The sequence below is a fragment of the Nycticebus coucang genome, chromosome 7, assembly GCF_027406575.1.
Source record: "Nycticebus coucang isolate mNycCou1 chromosome 7, mNycCou1.pri, whole genome shotgun sequence".
Classification (NCBI taxonomy): domain Eukaryota; kingdom Metazoa; phylum Chordata; class Mammalia; order Primates; family Lorisidae; genus Nycticebus; species Nycticebus coucang.
The window spans coordinates 93251368-93273377 of NC_069786.1; the positions used below are offsets into that span (position 1 = coordinate 93251368).

General features: G+C 38.3%; 1 protein-coding gene across 2 annotated transcripts in view; it reads right to left on the bottom strand.

The window, feature by feature from the left end:
- The window catches only part of HECW2 (HECT, C2 and WW domain containing E3 ubiquitin protein ligase 2), a 404230-nt gene that overhangs the window by 50314 nt on the left and 331906 nt on the right, over nucleotides 1-22010 (bottom strand). For both annotated transcript variants that reach the window (XM_053597578.1, XM_053597579.1), the window contains 4 exons: nucleotides 21478-21580; nucleotides 20045-20141; nucleotides 7680-7763; nucleotides 3061-3170 (listed from right to left, as the gene is read on the bottom strand). In XM_053597578.1, coding sequence (XP_053453553.1) covers nucleotides 3061-3170; nucleotides 7680-7763; nucleotides 20045-20141; nucleotides 21478-21580 — 394 coding nt within the window. The remainder of the gene's footprint in view (nucleotides 1-3060; nucleotides 3171-7679; nucleotides 7764-20044; nucleotides 20142-21477; nucleotides 21581-22010) is intronic.

A 22010-nucleotide genomic window follows, 5' to 3' on the forward strand; every position in this document is an offset into this window, starting at 1 on the left:
GGAAGGCCAGCTGGGAATTCCTTCAATCCCCCTACACCTTTGAACCTACCTGTAGTATCATACATTTGTTTCTCTCCACCTATGTTATTGAAATAGGCAGCCCTACTTTGTCCCAAAGCTGGCTGTGCTTCTGCTCCCTCTGTGTGGCTGTCCCTAAGGGCCATTGCTTCTTTGTCTTACTCCACAAACCACTTTTGTTCCTCCCACCTTCTGTGCCCTCTGCACGCACTTGCTCAACTTTCCCACCTAAATTCCCTTCCTTCCCTCTTCTCTAACTGCTGTCCTATTTTACCTCCTTTTTATCTCTGTACTTTCTGAAAAGAGCAATCAACGCTTGTGGATTCTACCCAGGATCACTCCGTAACCCGTCACAATCCAGTCAACGACCTATGCGTCCACAGAACCTGCTTTGGCAAAGACCGTTCTAACTTCATGACATTCATCTCTAATGGTCTCTTTTTTTTTGGAGACAGAGTCTCACTTTGTCACCCTTGGTAGAGTGCCATGACATCACAGCTCACAGCAATCTCCAACTCTTGGGCTTAAGCTATTCTCTTGCCTCAGCCTCCCAAGTAGCTGGGACTGCAGGCACCGGCCAGAACGCCCGGCTATTTTTTTGGCTGCAGTTGTCATTGTTGTTTGGCAGGTCCAGGCTGGGTTCAAACCCGCCAGCTCCAGGGTATGTGGTTGGCGCCCTAGCTGCTGAGCTACATGTGCTGAGCCACTAATGGCCTCTTTTGAAATCTCATCCTTTCTGAAGCCTTTGAGCATCTGGCCCTGATAACCTTTCCTCCTCAAAACCTGGCTCCCCTGAAGACGCCCCTGGTTCTATTCCAAAGTTGATTGGCTGTCTTTCTTTCACTTGCTCCTGTGCCTCCATACATCCCTTAAATATGGGGGCTCCTCCTATCACCATCCTCTATTTTCTCTTCTTTTCCCTGACTTGTCCTCCCTAGTTCCTCTAATCCACACTCTGGGCTCCGACTGCCACCAGCACACTGTATTCGTAGCTGTCAACCTCTCCTGAGCTCTAGGGCAGTCGCTGTCAACCTCTCCTGAGCTCTAGGGCGGTAGCTGTTAACCTTTCCTGAGCTCTAGGGTGGTCTTTTCCAGTTGTTTTGGGCGGTTATCTCTAATTGATGGTTCAATGATTTCTTGCCAAACGTGTCCAAAATTAAGCTCATTCAACCTCTCTTCTTCAGTCTAAACCAGGCATCCTCAAACTTTTTAAACAGGGGGCCAATTCACTGTCCTTCAGACCGTTGGAGGGCCGGACTATAGTTTAAAAAAAAAAAAAAAAACTACTAACAAATTCCTATGCACACTGCACATATCTTATTTTGAAGTAAAAAAACAAAACCGGAACAAATACAATCACACCGCCTCATGTGGCCCGCGGGCCCCAGTTTGAGGACCCCTGGTCTAAACCTTTTCTGTTCTTGGTGGCAGGTGATACCATTTGCCTGATAGGTGCTGAGGAACTTCGAGTCTGCTTTGATTCTTTCCCACCTCAACTAAAAGGGCTAATGTCTCTACATCCTACACACCCCTTCGATCAATTACCTTATCCCCGTCTCCAGGGCCACTGCCTAATCCCGCTTTTTACTGCATCTCCCAGGCTAATGCAACAGCCTCCCAACACAGTTTCTCTCTCTCTGGCCTCTCATCTTCTAATCCATCTTCCCTGCTGCCACCAAACTGATCTCAGAGAAACTGCATGTTATTGGCATTCCAGTTTATAAATTTTCTTTGTCACAGACCACAAAGGAAGGCTTCAGAGACAAACCAGCACTCGCCTACCTTTCCAGCCCGAGCTTTGAGAACTTCTCTTCATGTGTGTCTGTCAATTTCCCTAAACTACTTTCACGTTTCTCAGGCATAGCTCATGTTACCCCTTGAACTAGAATGCCTTTCTTCTTTCCTTGGTTTACCTGGTAAACGCCCCTTTATCATCCTTCCAGGCTTCACTTCATACCTGCTATCTTCATCTGTACCCAACACCCCACCCCCAGCACTGAAGGGACAGCTGTTCCCACATCTGTGCTCCCCTCCATCTCCTCATTACAGGGCTAACTGCAGAGCTTTACAGAGTCATTGTTGACTCACTGCCCCACCGTGACTTCTTCAAAGGCAGAAAACTGCATTATTCATCTTTGTAGTCCCAGGGTCTAATTCAGTGCTTGGATCATAGTTGGATGCTCAATAAATCTGTGTTGAATGAACAGATTAATAGACCTTTTCCTGTTTGCAGTATTCAATTAGGCAGCTTCATGATCATAGCAATATTTGAAAACACATGTTATATATCAAAGAACATAACAGAAGCTTCTAGTGACACATGTGGGGTTGGATCTCTGTCTGAAACAGTTTTAAATTCTGATAGCTGTTAAAGTGTGAACAACATATTACCTATAATAGGGATAAATGTAGCTGATGTTCTGTCAACATCATGACTTTAAAATAACTCATTTGCTCAGCTGCACTTTCTACCATTTACTCACCCATTCATCCTGCATTCACATCCACCTCCTTCAAAAAAAGCTTGAACTTACAGTTTGGTTTATCTATCAACATGCTCTATCTGCTGATCCATCTCTATTCCTCCTCTCTAACGCATTTAGCGAATGCTGGAGGGAAAAATATCCAAGTCCATTCAATGGAATAATTTAAATTCTCTATCATTTATTGAGATTAGAGACTATTTTTATTGTCTATCAAATCAGTCTCTTCACTAGAACTTTGTAAAGCCAAAGGCAGCATAGTATTTTCTGCCCTGATATTTTCCAAGCTGTATTAGGCACTATGTAACATGATGAAAAGTAAATTCTGCATCCGAGTATGGCACACTACTAATATTCATCTTCCTATTCATCATCTCTCTGTCCAAAGGAATCCCCCTGGGAACAAGCCACTCTTAAGAGTCAGGAAGTGCCGCACACGAACCTGAGCGGGTGCTAGAGAGGTATCCGAAGTGTTCCCTTCCTGTCCTTTATGAAGGAGAGGACGTGCAACTTGAAGCCTTGCTCCTGAGAGACTTCCCTGGGAGCAGGAGGCACTCACCTGGCGAGTTCTGAGGAGAAGACACCGGGGAGCTGCGAGGAGACTGACAGTAGCTGGGGTGGAGGAAGGCGTGTGGAGGCACATACGACATTATCTCTTCTTCAAATAAACTGGGGAGAGACAAGAAACAGAATGGGAACTTCAGATAAAGAAGTGGGTGAAAGCCTGAAGCTCAAAGGGAGTAAAGTAATACATCTTTCACCCTGACCCATTCTGTCAAAATCAAGTTCACTTCCCAGAGGGAGCACCTGCCCCCTTTCTCTGACAGGACATCCTTGGGGCAAAACAGCTGGCTGCTGTAGCTGGCTGCTGTAGCTGCTGTAGCTTTTTGTGAAACCTGTGCTTATTTGCCTGTTTTCCTATTAACTTCAGAGACCATGATTTCTATGTTACTATTCCAATATTTGAGTTTGAATGTATGTGTTTGTTTGAAATCTTTAAACTGGGGTTTTACATTTGGAAATAAGATTCAAACACAATAGAAAATGTTTATTGAGAACCCTAATAAATACACAAAGTACGTTCTGTATCTTCATTGCGAGAAATATGCAACAGGGTCTCAGCCTTCAAAGAGGTTGGGATTTAATTGGATAATTAAAAGCAAAATAAAACAAAACACTTCCTAAATAATTATAACAGCTAAATAATTAGCTCTCTTCTTTGCCCTGGACTGTTTTTTCAAATGTGAGGATTTTGATCTTAGATTATTTGTATTTTTTTACCTCTACGTTGAAATTTCTGTTTCTGATACCTTCCTAAGAAATAGTAATCACAGACCTGAGATCTTGGAATCCCAGACTTTTTATTAAATATTATGATAAGGGAAGCTATGACTGATTGCACTAAGCTCAGATACATAAACACTCAGCAAAATAGAATACAAGTAACAATAAAAGTAAGACTACTTTTTTTTAAATTAAGAGGTAGATATAGGTTTCTTTTTCTTTTAAATTTAACCAAACTTGTTTCCAGGAAAATATTCAGTAGCAGTGGAAATAGTTCAATCCTGTAGAGATTTAAGCAAAGGACTCCTAAGGATGACAGCACTAGTTCTAAAGTAAGGCGACTCTGACCCCACCTCCCAGGGAACCTTTGCAGTGTCCGTGGTCATTTTTGGTTGCCGTACCTGGGGGAGGGGAGCTATTGGTGTCTAGTGGGTAGAGATCAGGGTGCTGCTTACTGCCCTGCAAGGCACAGGACAGCTCTCTGCCAATAAAGACCTAGCCAGCCCCAAATGTCAATATTACTGAGGCTGAGAAACCCTGGGTTATAGCAGTATGGAAATAGCACCTCTGTAGACCACTGTTGCCAAAGCATTTTTATGTGACCCACCATTCTGCTTATAAACTGTAAGTCAGAAGATATGGAAATAGAAGCATTGACCACTCTCATCTGTGATACCAAATTAAGCCCCCAAACAACTCTCTTTTTGAATAAATCAGTAGCCAGTGGAATAAGGTGAATTTTTAATTAACTGCCAAGAAAAAGTCTCACATACTTGATGCCACAAGGATCTAGAAACTTGCAGCTGAATTTGTTACAGGGCAGCCTCTCCTCAGACATCTACAACTGTGTCCTTGTGATGACATTTATTCTTTCCTTTAAATATAACCAATACCCAGTAATTTTTCATAACAAGGAAAACTTTTTTACTTTAGAAGTTTAATACATGAAAGAGGATATGAAAATGCTTGTTTGATACACATCATCCAGAATTTAAAAATGTTAACACTATCATTTTTGCTTCAAACACACACACACACACACACACATTTGTAGATCTGTGTTTACCCATATAGAGCTGCCTGCATCTGGGTGTGAATGTGTGCATGTGTGTGCATGAAGTTCCTCTTGTTCTCCTCTATCAGTGTTTAAAGGTATTCTTCCTTGTACAGTTTTCGAGTTTGCAACATAGATGTATAGATAAATAATCTACAGTTTTGTCTTATGCACTGTTTAAAAATTATATAAATGCTATGTCAGTAAACAGCATTCTGGAGATTTTCCTTTCATTCAACAGTATGATTCTGATATCTATGTGGATACAGAAGAATCTAGTTTATTCCTTTAACCTGCTACATAGTTTGCCAGTCTATAAACAAATTGGTTCATTTATCTACATCTCTTTTGACCAATATCTGCTTTTCCCCCAACTGTGTGCTTCTATCAGTAATGGTGCAATAAGCATAGTACATATGTTGCCTTGTGAATGTGTGAAAGGATTTCTTAGTGCAAATATGGTATCCTTGCAGAGTTGCCCAGTCACAATGCATATGCCTTTTCAACTGTGCAGGAAGGTAAGTGTCAATTATATTCTGAAGAGGCTGTAGAAACTGCAATCCAATCCCACAAAGCCCAGACAGTGTAAGAGTTTCTCTGTCTCATTTGGTATTATCAGGCTTTTTGATTTTTACAAATCTAATCGTGTAAAATGGCATCACATTATTTGAAATTGTATTTTATAATTACTAGTATCTTTCTGTGAATTTATTGGCTATTCATACTTCCATTTCTATGAAATGTCTTTTTATATCCTGTACCAATTTTTCTATTGGGTCTTCTTCTTTTAATTTAAAAGCATTCTTTATGCATCCATGATCTCTTTGTTCCTGTGTTGTGAATATATTCTTCCAGATTATTATCTTTATATGTGGTAGCTTTCATTATCAAATTTTTAAAATTTTTTATGTGGCCAAAGTTCTCATCCATTTTCTCATCCAGCAACCTCTAACTCTTGGGCTTAGGCGATTCTCTTGCCTCAGCCTCCCAAGTAGCTGGGACGACAGGTGCCCGCCACAACGCCTGGCCTTTTTTTTTTTTTTGCAGTTTGGCCCAGGCCAGGCTTGGACCTGTCATCCTCGGTATATGGGGCCGGTGCCCTACCCACTGAGCCACTGGCGCCACCCGGGGTACATTTTTTTATATGACTTGAGTTCATCAAAGAATACATAAAATAGAATAATCAATAAGTCTTAGTTTTCTACAATGAAGCAAAAGAGTCATAACCTACCAAAAATTTTATAACAAAATCCAGTAAATATTTTGTCACTAACCAAACTATCACAGAAACATCGTATCTTAATATTAATTGACCAATAGTCTTGCTGACCATCTAACACTTTACAATATACTACATGCTGCTTTCAAAACTAACTCAAAAAACCACACTAAAAAGTGAGCTCTCTCCCCCTTCACCTAACAGGTCCTGCTCAGAGTCAAGGGAACTGAAGTATCTACAGAAAGTGACTTACATCCTTTTGGGTTATGCTTCAACTACACAGTAAAATAATAATAATAATAACCTTTTTGGGAATACTCAAAAGGGAATACTCTGGGCAGTCAGAAATATCGGCAACAAATACGGCAACTATCCAGTAGAGAAGTGGACGTGGTCAGGGTCAAGATCACTATGAATGCCCAGAAAGGAGCTGTTAGCACCAAGGGACAGACAAAGCACCGCCTGGGTGGCTCAGAGTGGCATTCCCTTTAATTCTAATTCTGTGGAGATTGCACAGGTGGGTGCCCCAACCACTGGGGAGAGCACAACTTTATTTTACTCTGGTTTACCTTCATTTGAGAGACAAGATCCAAAATGAGAAAGTCTTTTGAAAACTTGCCAATTTACCTTCTAAATTACTCTAGAACCAAAGCTGATTTTTACCCGCAGGGAAGAAAATACAACAGGTCAAGAAAAGAAAATAAGAAAAGAAATGAAAAGAAAAAGAAAAAAACTGTAATTGTAAAAAGCTGTAATCAAATATATATTTCATCAAAAAATTTAAATAAAGAAAAGAAAAGAAAATTCAATAGGTCAGTTTTATGAAGGGATATAAAGTTGGCATTAAGTACCAGGGACCAAATTTCAACTTCTTATCTAATTTCCCAAACGTAAACTCTCAAAACCATGAAGTAAATGAGTAACATCTTTAATCAGCAAAAGAGGACAAAGCAAATTTTGAGAAAAAAATTTGATAGAAAATATAAATATGTATAATCTTTCTTTTATACCGAAATAATAAACTGGGTATATCTTATTCAGATACACTTCTGCTCTGTTCAGTGAGAGGGACGTTTTATTCATTCAACTCTATAACCTTTCCCTTCTCCAAGAACACCTCTTTGGCTGGGCATGGTGGCTCATGCCTGTAATCCTAGCACTCTGGAAGGCCAATGTAGGTGGATTGCTTGAATTCAGGAGTTCAAGACCAGCCTGAGCAAGAGTGAGACCCTGTCTCTAAAAAATAGCCAGGCATTGTGGCCTGTGCCTATAGTCTCAGCTAATCAGGAAGCTTAGGCAAGAGGAAAGCTTGAGCCCAAGAGTTTGTGGTTGCTGTAATCTATGATGCCATGGCATTCTACCCAGGGCAACAAAATGAGACTCTGTCTCAAAGAAAAAAAAAAAAAAAATCTCCTCTACCAACAGAGTTAAAATAAATAGATTAAATAAATGCAATCTGAAACAAATTATCACTCAATCAGCACCTCAATCTTCAACATGAGTATGTCTATAAGGCTTTAAAAATAAAGGAGACATTGTGGGCTATTATTGGCATATCGTTCTAAAATGCTCCATAATATCCGATGACAGACTTCCTGCTTCAAGAGCTGGTGGTGCGTACCTCAGCAACATGACAAGGTCTGCATCACTTGAAAGGCGCACCAATCCTGGGGTCCCTTCAGTTCGGATAAATTGGATCTTCTCCCTGTTAAGCAAAGAAACAGCTCAAGATATGTGTGGCCAACTTTTGGGACATAAGTCAGTGGTAAAACACATTTTTTATAATGATCGCTGTATTTTTGGTACCCATTATGTGGCAGCTGTGTGATACCCTGGGAATACATGTTCGTACACATCCAAGACAGACATGGTCTTTGCCTTCCAGGAGAACCTTGTGAGCATTAACATGTCTCAGGTCTAAACACAGGAAAAATAAGTTTTTTATTGCTTTAATCATTTTGCTGCCCCATTACTACCACAGGTAGCACACCATCCAACCAGTGAAACTCAGCCTCTGCTTTGAGTTAAAGCTGACTGTGGGCCTGAATCTAAGCATCAGGCTTAGGCTGATCCTCTGCTATTCCAAAAAGAGATCATGTTGGGATAGCCGCCATTTTCCTGAATGTATACCTTTAAGTTCGGAGTGACGAGCTGATTCCTAATTGGAAGTAGATGGCATCTATGCATTATGTATTCAAAATAAAAGCACATGGCTTTTTTAAATAAGGGAAAACCTGAAACACTTTTAGTTACTACAGTTGGTGAAATAAGATTGTGTGTATACCTGTGCAAAAGTGTGCATACACAGACACACCAGACACATAAGGTGGGTTTTTTCTACCTTGATTTTATTCTGTGATAACACCAGTTTTTTCTTTTTATTTAGTAAGTCATCTTTGTGTTACTATTTTTAATTAGTTACATGATGAGGATTTTAATAAATTTTTTCCTAGTTGGTTTCCCTCATTTACATCATGCAAGGTACATCATATTAATTTTTATAAGCAGAGGAAAAAATAAAAACATAAACCACGGTACCAAAACCTTTCCATTTGATTAGAACATAGAGGCCAATACAAGTATGCAATTTTACTCTGAATGCGAAGGACGATATATTCTTACTGAATCATGAAATAAAATGTCTGTCACTGATATATAAGTATTTGTTTAAAGTTAGCTCTTATCTACAAAGCATCTTGTTTTTCTATCTGATATTTTCACAAAGCCTCTCTGCATTTTCCATTTCCAAATTCCAAACTCTTTTATTAAGATTGCTTACAGACTTGAAGGCAATGAGGTAGAAGGCAAGCTTTAATGTCCAGATGAAAAATTCCCTAATGCTTAGAAAAGTCAACTGATTTTCCCTTCCCCACACAGCTCACAAGGCATGATAAACAGATTTCAGTTCTCGATGTCTTCTGGCTACATCCTCCTTTTACATGATATAAAGCATCTACTCTTTAGAATTTAATACATGTTCTTTTCTGTCTTTTATTGCCAGTAGCTAACTACTATGGAGAAATAAGTGGCAGACATATAAGTACAGAAATTACTCAGAGGCCGGCCTCTCTGCTAAAGGTGATTTCAGCTTGAAGCCTCAAGCCAGGCAGAACATTACCCTTTAAGTGTTGAAATCACAGGTCTGAAGCACGTGATGGAAACCAAGGCCCATTATCTGGTGAATGGTTTTTTGATATGAGATAACATGTTGGTTTAAAAAAGCTAAATTAAAGAAAAGTTCTCTTGGAGAAAAATGAACAATAACTCAACCAAAGAAGTACTCTTAGAAGGGTCAGTAATGATATGCTTTGATCTTAAAAAACCGAAAGCTATCTCCCACAAATATGCAGTTTATCTCCTTAGTCTATCACCACAGTGAATCCAGGCAAACAGAACAAAACCAAAAAACACACTGGCTGAGCACTCTCCTCCACTTCCTACAGAACGGGCTGAGTGATGGTAAAGATAGCATGCTCTGGATTGTGGCCTGTTGGTTTCCTGTGAATAAGAAAAACATCATAGCTCCCTGAGTCACAAGGATGACAGGGTGAGGAAAGGAAAGGGTGAACGCATAGAGGACATATGCCAACTGGGAAAATGTTCACCTCTTTCCAGATATTAAACTACAAGGCAGTGAAGGTAACTGGTCTGATTCTTCAAGTGACAACATACCAGAGGCAGGCTGGGACTAGTCTTCTGCCAGGCCAACCAATGTATCATAGTGACAAGCTACGGGTCATATACGTACAGGAAAAGACACTGGAATGTGTTGTCTGACATACATCACACCACTAAGTACTTTCTTATCCTGATATTTTTTCTTTCAGCCAATATTTTCTGAGTGCCTACTATGTGCCAGGCACAATACCAATACACACTGAGAATCCAATAGTCCCTTTTGAGGAGTTAATAGAGTACAGTGGAAGAGAGAAAGGCAATGGGAGGTTCTAGTATTATGTGAAAATATTTCAATACTTCTGTTCACTTAACTGAGTTCTGTCTAGGCCTTACACCTAGACAGTCTTTTACAAAGTCCTTCATATAGAAACAAAGAAGGCATTGGCTTAGTGACTGTCAAGACAGCAGATTAAGAATGAAGAGGGAGATAAGTCGGCAGACATCCTTAGAAATGTCACCAACCTTTTCTGAGAAAAAGAAAAGGAACTGCTTCTTGGTTATCAGATATTTGTCCACTGTTCTGTAGACCAAGGTTTCTCAAACTGGTGTCCTCGGTTACTAGAAATATGTAGAAATAGGCTAGAGTTCTGCAAGAATTTTTGTTTTGTGTTTTCACTTTGATGATCAAAGCAGCCAAAATGATATAAGCATATTTGGGATAATAAATGACATTTATGACTGAATATTGCCAGGTGACCTTGTGTTCTATGTCTGCCTTTACAAGATAGTTGGTGCCAAAGATGAACAGATCAGAGATGAACTTTTATAAAAGTGAGCAGGCCTGGCTGCCCTTAGCTCAGCAGAACCTTGACATGCTAATAATATGATAACAACAGTCCCTGTCTGCTACTCATGCACAATTCCCTTACCAATTAAGAAGATAAAACTTATCTGTTACAGTATTATTTGCATCATGAAAATGATCAAATGAGGTCAGGTAATGTATATACAAATTGCCATAGGCTAATGAGAAAACAAAAGAAAAGGATTTAAGAAGTAAATTATACATTTATACTAAATAATACATAAAATATTTCCTGGCTTTTTTTTTTTTAATTGAGACACAGTCTCACTTTGTCACCCTTGGTAGAGTGCTGTGGCATCATAGCTCACAGCAACCTCAAACTCATGGGCTCAAGCGATTCTCTTGCCTCAGCCTCCCGAGTAGCTGGGACCATAGGCACTTGCCACAATGCCTGGCTACTTTTTTTTTTTTCTTATTTGTTTGTTTTGTTTTAGCAGGCCCGGGCCAGGTTCGAACTCACCAGCCCAGTCATGTCCTGGCTTATGCTAAGAGCCAAAGCTTTGCAATAGTTTGCAAATAGAAAAGGAATGGTAAAATCCACTCATCCCCAGGGCATATTCAATGTTAGGTTTTGCAATTTTTTGGGTATTGTATTTGAGGATACACTATTAAATGAATTGGTTTATGAAAATAATGCATCAGTAGATAAAAAGCTTTTTGTTAAAAAGGAAAAATGAGGGCTATAACAATGCAAAGGATACACGTTCAAAAGAATCAAGTCAAACGCAAGTGAAACAAAAAGTACGAATGTATCTTTCCACTGACAAAGGTCTCAATATTGGTGATTTGGCTTCTGAATAGCAAAATCTCCTCAGATGGCATTAATTCAAATGTTATTATTTTCATTTTTATTTAATTTGTGTATCATGTGGCTTTATAGTTTATAAATTCTGTAAGCAAAAGAAATTTATATATACTTTATATTTGTATACATCAAAGCTCCTTAAAATAAAGGTGATTAAAGCCAACATAATGGATATGCAATATTTCTTTTCCTTTTAGAATGGAAAATGACAGATGTGGCTTCCATGAATTTTCATCAGTCCAGTCAGGGTTTGCAATAAAGAAAACAAGTTTGAGAAATGTTGTTAAAGTTATATCTGACCATGAATAGAGGAATGTTTGAAAATTAATATATTTATTCAAGTTTATTTTATTAATTTGTAGTTAGAGGGACTCTGTGATAATCTTGTGATTTCTTTCCTTACTGCCTCCTCCTTAATAAAGAAATTCCATTCAATTTTAATGGTTTATAATGAAGATTAAGGTTATACTCAAATAGCCTGCATTGTCATTAGACCCTCTCTGCATGGGCAGGTTTCTCCCTGTATGCCCCTTAGAGAACATCTCAGCACTTTCACTCCTGGCCAATGAGACACAACTTAAATCGCTTTTGAAACATGAGTTTCTTGAGGGCAAAAGCCCTTCCTCCTTTATCTATGTGTTGTCAGAGTACCAAGCACTATTCTGTGCACATGATAGGTGCTTAGTAAAATACAAACCAAGCACACAATCTAATAAGGCCAAAATAACTCATTTGACTACTAACAATTTCTCGAAGATTACAATATTTGGAATAAACAATCTTGTTATTATTTTTTTCTTTCTTTTCTCTTTTTCTTTCTTGCTTTTTTTTTTTTGTTTCCCTTTGGCAGAGAAATAAAAAGAATTAGAAAGCTGACAACAGATTATTTACAGAATCTACTGGAGGGATTCTGCAAAGGGCAGATAAAGAGGCAATCTCTTACCATGACAACTCACAACTGTTAGAATAAAAGACGCTAAACGGTGCAATGACAACCTCAGAAAAAAGTCCCTGAGGAGTGCCGCCTCTCAGACGCTACCATGTACGCCTTTGCAACCACTTCCTCCAGGGCACAGAATCACCCCCAGAAGATTAAATCTAGCAGAAGATCATCTGAGGACAACGAGCAGTCGCAAGACTGAATTCCCACAGAAAACATTCTCACTGAAACCACTCAACGTTTTGGTGAAGTTAAAGAAGGGCACGTGCTCACAAACAGCCAGAAGCAGCAATACGGGCAACCGCAAAACTCTGGATTACAGACTCTGCACATCCGGGTTCTGAGACGCTGCTCAGCGGCACATTCACAGATACGTGTTGTTTAAAACGGTCTTCAGGCAGTTCCAGAGAAGTACCCTGACTTCCCTGAGGGTATAATGTCCGGAAAGGAAAATCAGCATTCATACCCTTTATTAGAGTCAGAGGGCATTGTGTGAGGAGGGATAGAACCAAGCGGTCAGGACAGAGTGTAATTTTCCTTTTCACCTCCCATTAAATAGGGTGGATTTGGAGATTTAAGTCTATTATAGTCATGTGATTTATAGGCCATGAAAAGTGAAATAAATTAGCAACACATTTAGGGGCAAAATTCGCCATAAAAGGATATAAATTATCTCAACAATAAGAATTTAGAGAGCTACTTAATTCTCTTGGCTTGTTTCCTCTTCTTAGCTTGCAGTCCACAACATAGTAAGCACTCACTAATTTTAAATTGTGGGGTGCAGTGGCTCATGCCTGTAATCCTGCCACTCTACAAAGTCGAGCCGGGTGGATCACTTGAGCTTTGGGGTTTGAGATCAACCTGAGCAAGAGTGAAATCCTGTCTCTACTAAAAATAGAAAAACTAGTTGGGTGCTGTGGCAAGTGCCTATAGTCCCAGCTACTTGGGAGGCTGAGGCAAGAGGATTGCTTGAGCCCAGGGGTTTGATTGCTGTGAGCTATGACTCCCAGCACTCTACCCAGAGTGACTGAGTGAGGTTCTGTCTCAAAACAAACAAACAAACTATTGAGTATATTATTAGATAGATCCTATAATTATTTATTCCTTTTTCAACAGACAGTATGATCTATTGAAAAGAGAATCAAACTAGACTTCTGGTGACTCAACTCCTTTTACTGCTTCTGTTGTTGGCAAGTTGATTTAGAATATTAACATATTATTAACAGAGGGGATACTTATTTTTGTTGGCTTTGTAAAAAATGCTTGTGATTCACTAATAACTAGGCAATTCATTTAAACATGTATAAAAATAAAAGTTCATTAAAAACCATTTTGTGCTATTATAAATAATTTATTGCTTTCTATGATTTTAGAGATGGATTTATTATTCTTTTGGATTTGGGAAAAGCACCAGGACTCAATTCAGTACTGACATTTTGCTTTGGACCATAGAAAATCCATGCCTAAATGAGCTACTGAAGAAAAATGATATTTTACTGAACTGTCTTCTTGATAAATGGAACAGAATATAGCAAAAATCAACAATGAAACAGATATACCTAAAACATGGTTATTTCTTGTGTAAGATAATAATATTGAAAATCATATTGTACTTATTAGCAAAAAACCACAATGTTTTAGAGAAATATCCAGTGGATGATTATGTAATTTGGGAAATCATTCAAAGCTATAGTAGAGAACTATATGGAAAACAGTTTAACAAATTCCTGGGTTTGATACGCCACAAAGAATTAGGCTAATTTTTGCTATAAGTGCTCTTGCTTTGGGCCTTTTTAACCCAAAGTGCTTTAAATATATTATCTCATTTAATCTTTCAAAGGACTCTGCAAGATAGAAATTCCTATCCCCATTTTACAGATGAGGATAATAATTTGAAGATTGTTAAAAGTTTCATTCTGTTCCTTGCAAATAAATGCAGAGACAGAATCGAAACTAGGTCTCTCAGACCCCAAATCTGAACTCCTAAGATCTATACTCAATTACTTTCTAAGAACTATCACTGCCAATCTCCCAATGAGAGCCAGAGTCTTCTAATAGGACTTCCCAGTGACTATTACTATATGAGGCTGATAAATTATTTTAATAAAGTACCTTAAAGAATTCAATTATTATTCCTATGTAAATGGTCCATGGGAAAATAATAATTCCAGTCCAAGATTTCTGTTATTAATTTGGTACAACAAAGATCAGAAGCTTGGGCCAGACATCTAAGTGAGCAGTAAACAAATTAGAGGAGGACTAAGGGAGACAGCCAGGCAAGTCTTAACAGGAAAATGCATACGGATTAGCAGAAGTAAATTCATGCTGTTTTGACCAAGTAGTCAAATGTTAACTGAGATTAAAATTTCCAGCCGAATATTAAAATGTAGAAAAATTCATTTGCCACAAAGCTGGATAAGAAATAGATTAGAAAGTTTGAACACTGGCATTTGTTTTCTGTAAATGAGCTTTTTAACACTTTAACTTTTTATTTCATAAAATCCTGTGTTATAGGATAATTTAAAAATGGGCAATTATTTTTAAAATAAAAAAATTAAGAGTAAAATTAAAGCATTATAAAATTCTAGGACTCTTTAAATAGGATGATTAAAAGAAACAGAAGATCCAAGTTCGTATTTGCTTCTCAGGATTATGAACCTTGAGACGTGTATCCATTTGCTTTTTGTGGCTCACAATTTCTTGACTTTGAAGGTATTGATTTATTACTAATAGAAATCATGAAATGGTCTGATTTACCCAGGAGGAAAAAAGTATCACAGATCATGTTCTCATGGCAAGGGAATTGATATAGGAAGGAATCAGCCTGTGGCCCTAAGTGATATCATTGATGCACACAGGGAAAAGCTGGATTAGTATGAAGCAGATTTACTTGCTGGACCTAATAACCACGTAAGTGGGGAAATGAGATCTCCACTCTTAACTCAGGTTCATAGCCTTTCTCATAATACATGTTGTGCATACATCAATACTAAAAATTTTATTGAATTTATAGGTGTTACATTCACCTATATAATATTGTTAAAACACAGTTTGTCAGCTTTTATTTTAATGTCACAGCAGATAAGCATCTTAGTATGACCAAGGACACGACCCATTTGACGGATTTGGATGTCGATTTTTCTAACCAGAGAAATCAATCTCTTTTGAGATTTAAAAAGAATATTTTTAAAAAATTTATTTAAAATATATATTTTTTAATCTCATTTTGTCGCCCTCTGTAGAGTGCTCTGGTGTCTTAGCTCACAGCAACGTCTAACTCTCATCTCAGCCTCCTGCCACAACGTCTGGCTATTTTGAGAGGCGGGGTCTTGCTCTCTCAAAATGGGGTCTTGCTCTCTCGTCTTGAACCTGTGAGCTTAGGCAATCCTCCCACCTCGGCCTCCCAGAGTACTGGGATTACAGGTGTGAGCCACTGCACTCGGCCAAGAATTAAAAAACATTAAAAAGAGGACAACATTTGCACGAAAGATGAAGTTATAGGGAACAGTGATTTAAATGTGGCAGTTGAAAGTGAAAGCCATAGCCCATCGCACAGAGCCGCACAGTCACTCTCCAGGAAAAGATACACAAGTGGAGTCTCAAGAAAGGGGAAGCTATATATGGACACAAACTAAATAAACTGCTTACTCTCCTCTGGTTTCTGAGGAGTCACAAGCAAAACAGGAAAAACACAAATCTGTTTGAATCTCCTAAGAGCTACCACATATTTCCTCTCTATAGTGAGAGAAGAATAAAAAGGGGTATTTCTCTTAAGTGACTGTGCCTTGGATAAGGAAGAACCCACATAGAGCTCTGCTGGTATTGGGAGCGCTTGTTCCAGATATGAACATAAGGTCCACAGTTACCTCTGGCACAGAGATCACCCAGTGGCTCTGTATCATACAGAAATCTGTTATCAAAAATATCTCTGAAGTATGAGATTAAATAACCTCGACTGGTCCCCTGTCCCTGCGTTTATGGGAATGCTCTTTACAATGCAGTTTTTAATTATAAGAAACAAAATGTTCTCTTAGATATACGAACTTCCCCTTTATAAAGTTATGATAAGCAAAATGCTTAACTACCAGACAGATTTCAGAAAATGAAAAGTGCGGTCTGACACACACTCTGGGTAAGAGAAATGGCATTATCTCATCAATTTAAGTTTCTGCTTTCTTCTACTTGTTGTAAGTACCTCTGCTTTCCATGGTCCAATTCTGTAAAGAGGTTTTAAAAAGTGTTAGCAGATGGAAGGATATTTCAAATAATTTCTTAATAACAGATCACCAGGTGGGATCTATGTTAGAAGAAAGATTATGCTGAGGCCAGTGGGTGTCACTAAAAAGTAGAAATTTTTAGCAATCTTTAGAGACTTTTAAGACTTTAAAAAGCAGCAAGAAAAACAAAAACCAAACTAAAAGCTACCATACGGGGCCTGATGCTTTTCCCTCTGTGAAGATCTGTTAAGCATCTTGTGTCAAGTCATTAAAGAGTAATGATAGATGCCCTGTTCAGGTAGATGAAATCATCTAATGGTGGGGATTTAAATAGATTAATTGCTTTAAATAATAATGTGGAGTGTGAAAAACTTCTTGAGTTTCCTCTTTCTTGTTCTTTTTTGTAGGGGATGGTGTACAAGGAGAGGAACAGACATTGACCAGGGGTATGTGTGTGCGTGTGTGAGACATGGCTGGAAGTGACAGAAGAGAGAGAAAATAGAGTTCTACTTACTTTGTGATGAGCAAAAGGAAAAATTTGTTTGTTCATCTGCCTTGCTTTCAGGTCTAGAATCTCCAAAATGTCTAATTAGTCCACTGAGAAGCTCATTTTGCAATTTTATTAACTAAAACTTCTTATGTAATATTCTCTAGGGGGCCATAAATTACTACTGAGTCACTGTCACAATAGACAAACACACAAAATCCTCAATTGTATAAATTATTTTGTAATTGAGAACAGAATGCTTATGTCGTAACCCTTGACATAAGCATGGTTAGATGTTAACCATGTGAAACTGGGGTTTCTGTATAAGCAAGGTTTGTTTATAGTGTCATACTTGAAATTTTATAAAGCTTTCGCCTTTAAAGACTTTAGAAGGTAATGACAACTTCAAAGATGTGAGATTGAGAACACATTTATATAAATTACCAAATTGTAACTGTATATACATTTACATTTGCTATGTGCAAAGTACTATTCTAGGTATTTAAGCAGTTAAGGAGAAATAACGATGAGTTGGATAAGATCTCTATCTACAAGGATCTTATAATATAACTAGAAAATAAAGCATGATTTTCTAGTTATATTAAGTTACAGTGCAACATCAAGTTACAGTGCAAAAGTCAAGTGGTCAACAGAGTGCAAAGAACAATTTGATTACATAATTAATCATCAAATTATTGTCTAGGCCAGAGGTTACCACACCTGGCTATGCCATCAGAATTATACGGAGAGCTTTTTTTTTTTTTTTCAGTTTTTCATTGCCACATGACAAGTTTTATTATGGTTAATATGAGAGTACATATGATTAGGTTACATTTTTTGCATTTGTAAAGTCCGAAGTCTGAGTTGTAGTTGAGTCCTTCACCCAGGAAGTGTGCCATATACTCCTACATTGTACCTGGCAGGAACTTATGAGCTCCCTTCCCCCTCACCCCTTCCTGAATTTTGTGTTTTTCTCCCATGTAGGCCTATAGTTTTGAGTCTACTATTTTCAGATTAGTAGTGAGTACATGGGATACTTGCTTTTCCATTCTTAAGATACTTTACTTAGTAGATTGTTCTACAAATCCATCCAGGTAAATACAAAAGATGCAAAGTCTCCATCTTTTTTTATGGCCGAGTAGTCTATGGCATATATATGCCACAGCTTATTAATCCATTCATGGGTTGATAGGCACTTGGGTTGTTTCCACATTTTGTGATTGTGAATAGAGCTACGGTAAGCATTCGAGTGCAGATGTCTTTGTGGCAAAATGATGTTTTTCTTCTGGCTAGATAACTAGTAATGAGATTGCAGGGTCAAATGGGAGGTCCAATTTTAGCTCTTTGAGGACTCTCCATACTTCTTTCCAAAAGGCTGTATTAGTTTGCAATCCCAGTGCATCAGGGTAACCATCTCTCCACACCCACGCCAGAATCTGCAGCCGTGAGACCTTGTGATGTGGGCTATATATTCATGGGTGTTAGGTGATATCTCAAAGTGGTTTGCATTTCTCTGATAATTAGGGAGGATGAGGAGCATTTTTTTCCCATGTGTTTGTTGGCCATTTGTCTGTCTTCTTAGGGAAAGGTCCTGTTCATGTTGCTTGCCCACTGACTGATGGGATTGTTTGCTCTTTTCTTGTTGATTTGCTCGAGTTCTTTGTATATTCTGGTCACTAGCCCTTTGTGCCATTGGTAACATGTGAATATTTTCTCCTTTTCTCAAGGTTGTCTCTTTGCTTTGTTGATTGTATCCTTACCTCTGCAGAAGGTTTTTAACTTGATCAGGTCCCATTTATTTATTTTTATTGTTGCTACAGCTGCTACTGGGGTCTTCTTCATAAATTCTTTCCCAAGGCTGATATCATGAAAACTTTTCCCCACATTTTTCTGTAGGGATTTTATCATTTCATGTCTTAGATTTAAATCTTTAATCTAGGGTGAGTTAACTTTTATAGGTGGTGAGAGGTGTAGGTCCAGGTTCACCTTTTACATGTGGCTGTCCAGTTCTATATGGAGAAGTTTTTAATAATACTGCTTGGGCTCTACCCTACACCTCTTGAATTATATTTCTAGGCAGGGTGTGGGAGAATAGGAGGTCTAAATTCAGAGAACAGAGAGAAGTTGGAGGAGACAAGATTTGGTATCTTATATTTTATAAAGTTCCTCAGGTGATCTTGATGAAAACAGTTTGGCATAACAACGTGGATCAGTATTTAAGTGTCACTGCTGTGGGCCAGGATGGTACCATTGTGCAAATATACTTCTGCCAGTAAAGGTGATACATAGGCCAACTTGGCATTGGATGAAGTAAGATTTTCAGTGGAAACTCTCCTTTTCCCATCCCTATGGATTCCTAGCACACTGAGATTAGGAAATTCTAGGCTAGATCATGACAGTGAGAGTCCACAGTGGAGTTTAAAGATTTCAAGGTGGGGGAGCTTGCACTGGGTTTTAAAGGAAAAATCATTTTTGTCAAACTGAGAAAAGAAAAGCTTGCCAGGGAAGAGCAACAGCATGTATTTAGGAAAGTAAAACCTGGCTTGAAGTGTGATTTATTGAAGAGTTGTTTAGAAGACAGGGTTCATGCAGGGGAATGCTAGACTGTAGAGAGGATCAGATTCTTTGCTCAGGTTTCACCCTATTTTTATTATGGAAATATGTGAATACCAAGTCCAGGACTGTACAAATCTCAATCCAATAAATTCTTACTTTGGTTTACTCAAGCTACACTCAAAAAAGTTAATGTCTTACTATTTTCATTATAATCTACATATCTATAATGCACTCTTGGCTTAAATTGTTGTTTCTTTTTCATCTTTCTTATTTAAAGAGGGTTTTAGGTTGTTTTGTTGATCTCATTCAATCTTATACTTAATCAAGAGAAGCCAGGACCACAATGACCTAGTACTGATGATATAAAATATCTGCACACAAGATGCCTTTATAAAAACTGCCAGAAAGAATAAGTGAATTCTCAGTACAGTTATCAGAGTTATTAAGATTTACTGGTTGGGCTTCCACAGCTTGAACCAAATACCAATATATGTTTACCTGAGTGAGTGATTCCTGGAAAGATCAGGTTGACGCTCCTGTAGAATTTCGAAGATATTGGGTTGACGCAGAAATGCAACAATCTTGTCATTGTAAGCTGAAAAAATCAGAAGACAATTTTCAGAAAAGCTATTATTAGTTTTGTGCATAGGAGTCTAAACTTTTAAATTATGTTTTTCTGGTTCATATTCCTTATACTCAAAGTCCTCTTTTAGAGCTACACTGTTACTACCACGACAGATGATTATACTCTAGTTTGTATCTAACAAATGATGATTAGACTTAGATCTGTTAGGTGTGGCTTGCTTCAGAATTCTTATTAAATTGAAGAGCCATATTTATAATCAAATGGCAAAATAAGATCACCAACAAGGATCTAGATCTTGATAGTTTTAAACTGACCAAAATCAACCTCACAAAAATTATAAGTCACAAATGGAAAACCGTCTTCCGATTAAATATCAGTCAGCCAACAAGATAAAGAGGCAGAGCCAGAGTTGACAAAATGCAATGGTTGTCAGCAACAGCTATAACCAAAATGCAGAGAGCAAATTATTTTTAAACTCTATGTGAAAATAAACGCCATTAAGCCGCAACTTGCTCTTTACCAAACCAACTATGCCAACAGCTATAACACAAGCAACATTGTCAACTATGTATAAAATGTCAAGCAAACTGTTAGACCCTAGATTTCTTCTTATCCAGTGGTCAAACTTCTTTAATTTACATTGTATTGCATTGCTTTTCAAGTTTTTCTTTTTTGAGAAAAAATTCTGAAGCAAAAACAAACAAATGGAGAGCTACTGTAATGGAAGATGGAGCCCTGTATGGCCTCCCACTGGTTTGGCCACTCCACCTGTCTTAGATTCTCCATTGATCTACTTCAATAACGTCATTTTAATAACAACCAAGTCATTTTTTTAGTCGTACATGTCTACATTCATTTATTTTTATTTTTATTTTTTTGGAGGCTCTAGCCACCTTCTGTTTGTTACAAAATCCCTTAAGAATGTGCTGTCATTGCTTATTTATTTTGTGAGCCTACTACGGATTCACGAACCATTTAAATTCTGTCTCAGCCTTAAATATACGCTAAGTATATATACATCCAAATGCTTAGCTGATAATGATTGCATAATATATTACCTTACAAAATTATTTTTCCTTAACTTCAATAATCTCATATGATAACTTTACTCAGGAAAGGTGGAGGAATATTACAAAAATCTCATCCTCTACGATTTTATACGACAGAAGCCCTTGGAGATTCAAGTCTCTGAGACTTTGTTGTAAATTTCATAAGGATAATGCAGCAACTTTTCAACACAGGGCAACAAGTATCAGGCAGACACCAGGGAAGTCTCACTCAGTAGGCCTGGTATAAACCACAGTGTGAAAGCACAGGTAACAATTTCTGGGAAGGGGTGACATACCCACTGGAACCATGTCCTGGTACTGAGGCCTACTGACTGTATTGAACGTACTGGATGGCCTGGGAAGAACTGGTGGTCCTGCATGTCGAGAATCTTCTCCAACCTGCAAACGTAAGCATCATTTGTCTTCTGCACCAAGAGCCAGAGCACTCTCCATCAGTGTTTTGAACCAAGTTGTTCAAAATACTGAATAAGTATGGTGAAGTAGCACCTGAGTGGAATGGACACCAGTTGGGAGCTGAAGCAGGAGTCTCAGTTCTCAAAGGCCTTGCTTCAGTGGCTAAATGGGAAGGAAGGGCGGCAGCATCCACATCCCTGAGGAAGGTGCTGGGGCAGCGACAATTTACCAAGCAGCACGAAATTAGTTCAATATGTTTATAGTTATTGGGCTGTAGTACCAAACAGCAGACCTGTTGATTGGGAATCACTTCTGCATTGACAGAACACAAAGAGAAGAACTGAGTGGCCCAAAATGTATCGGAGCCGTGCCAGGATATTCCTTCTGCTCACCAAGACAGGCTAGGGAATTCCCT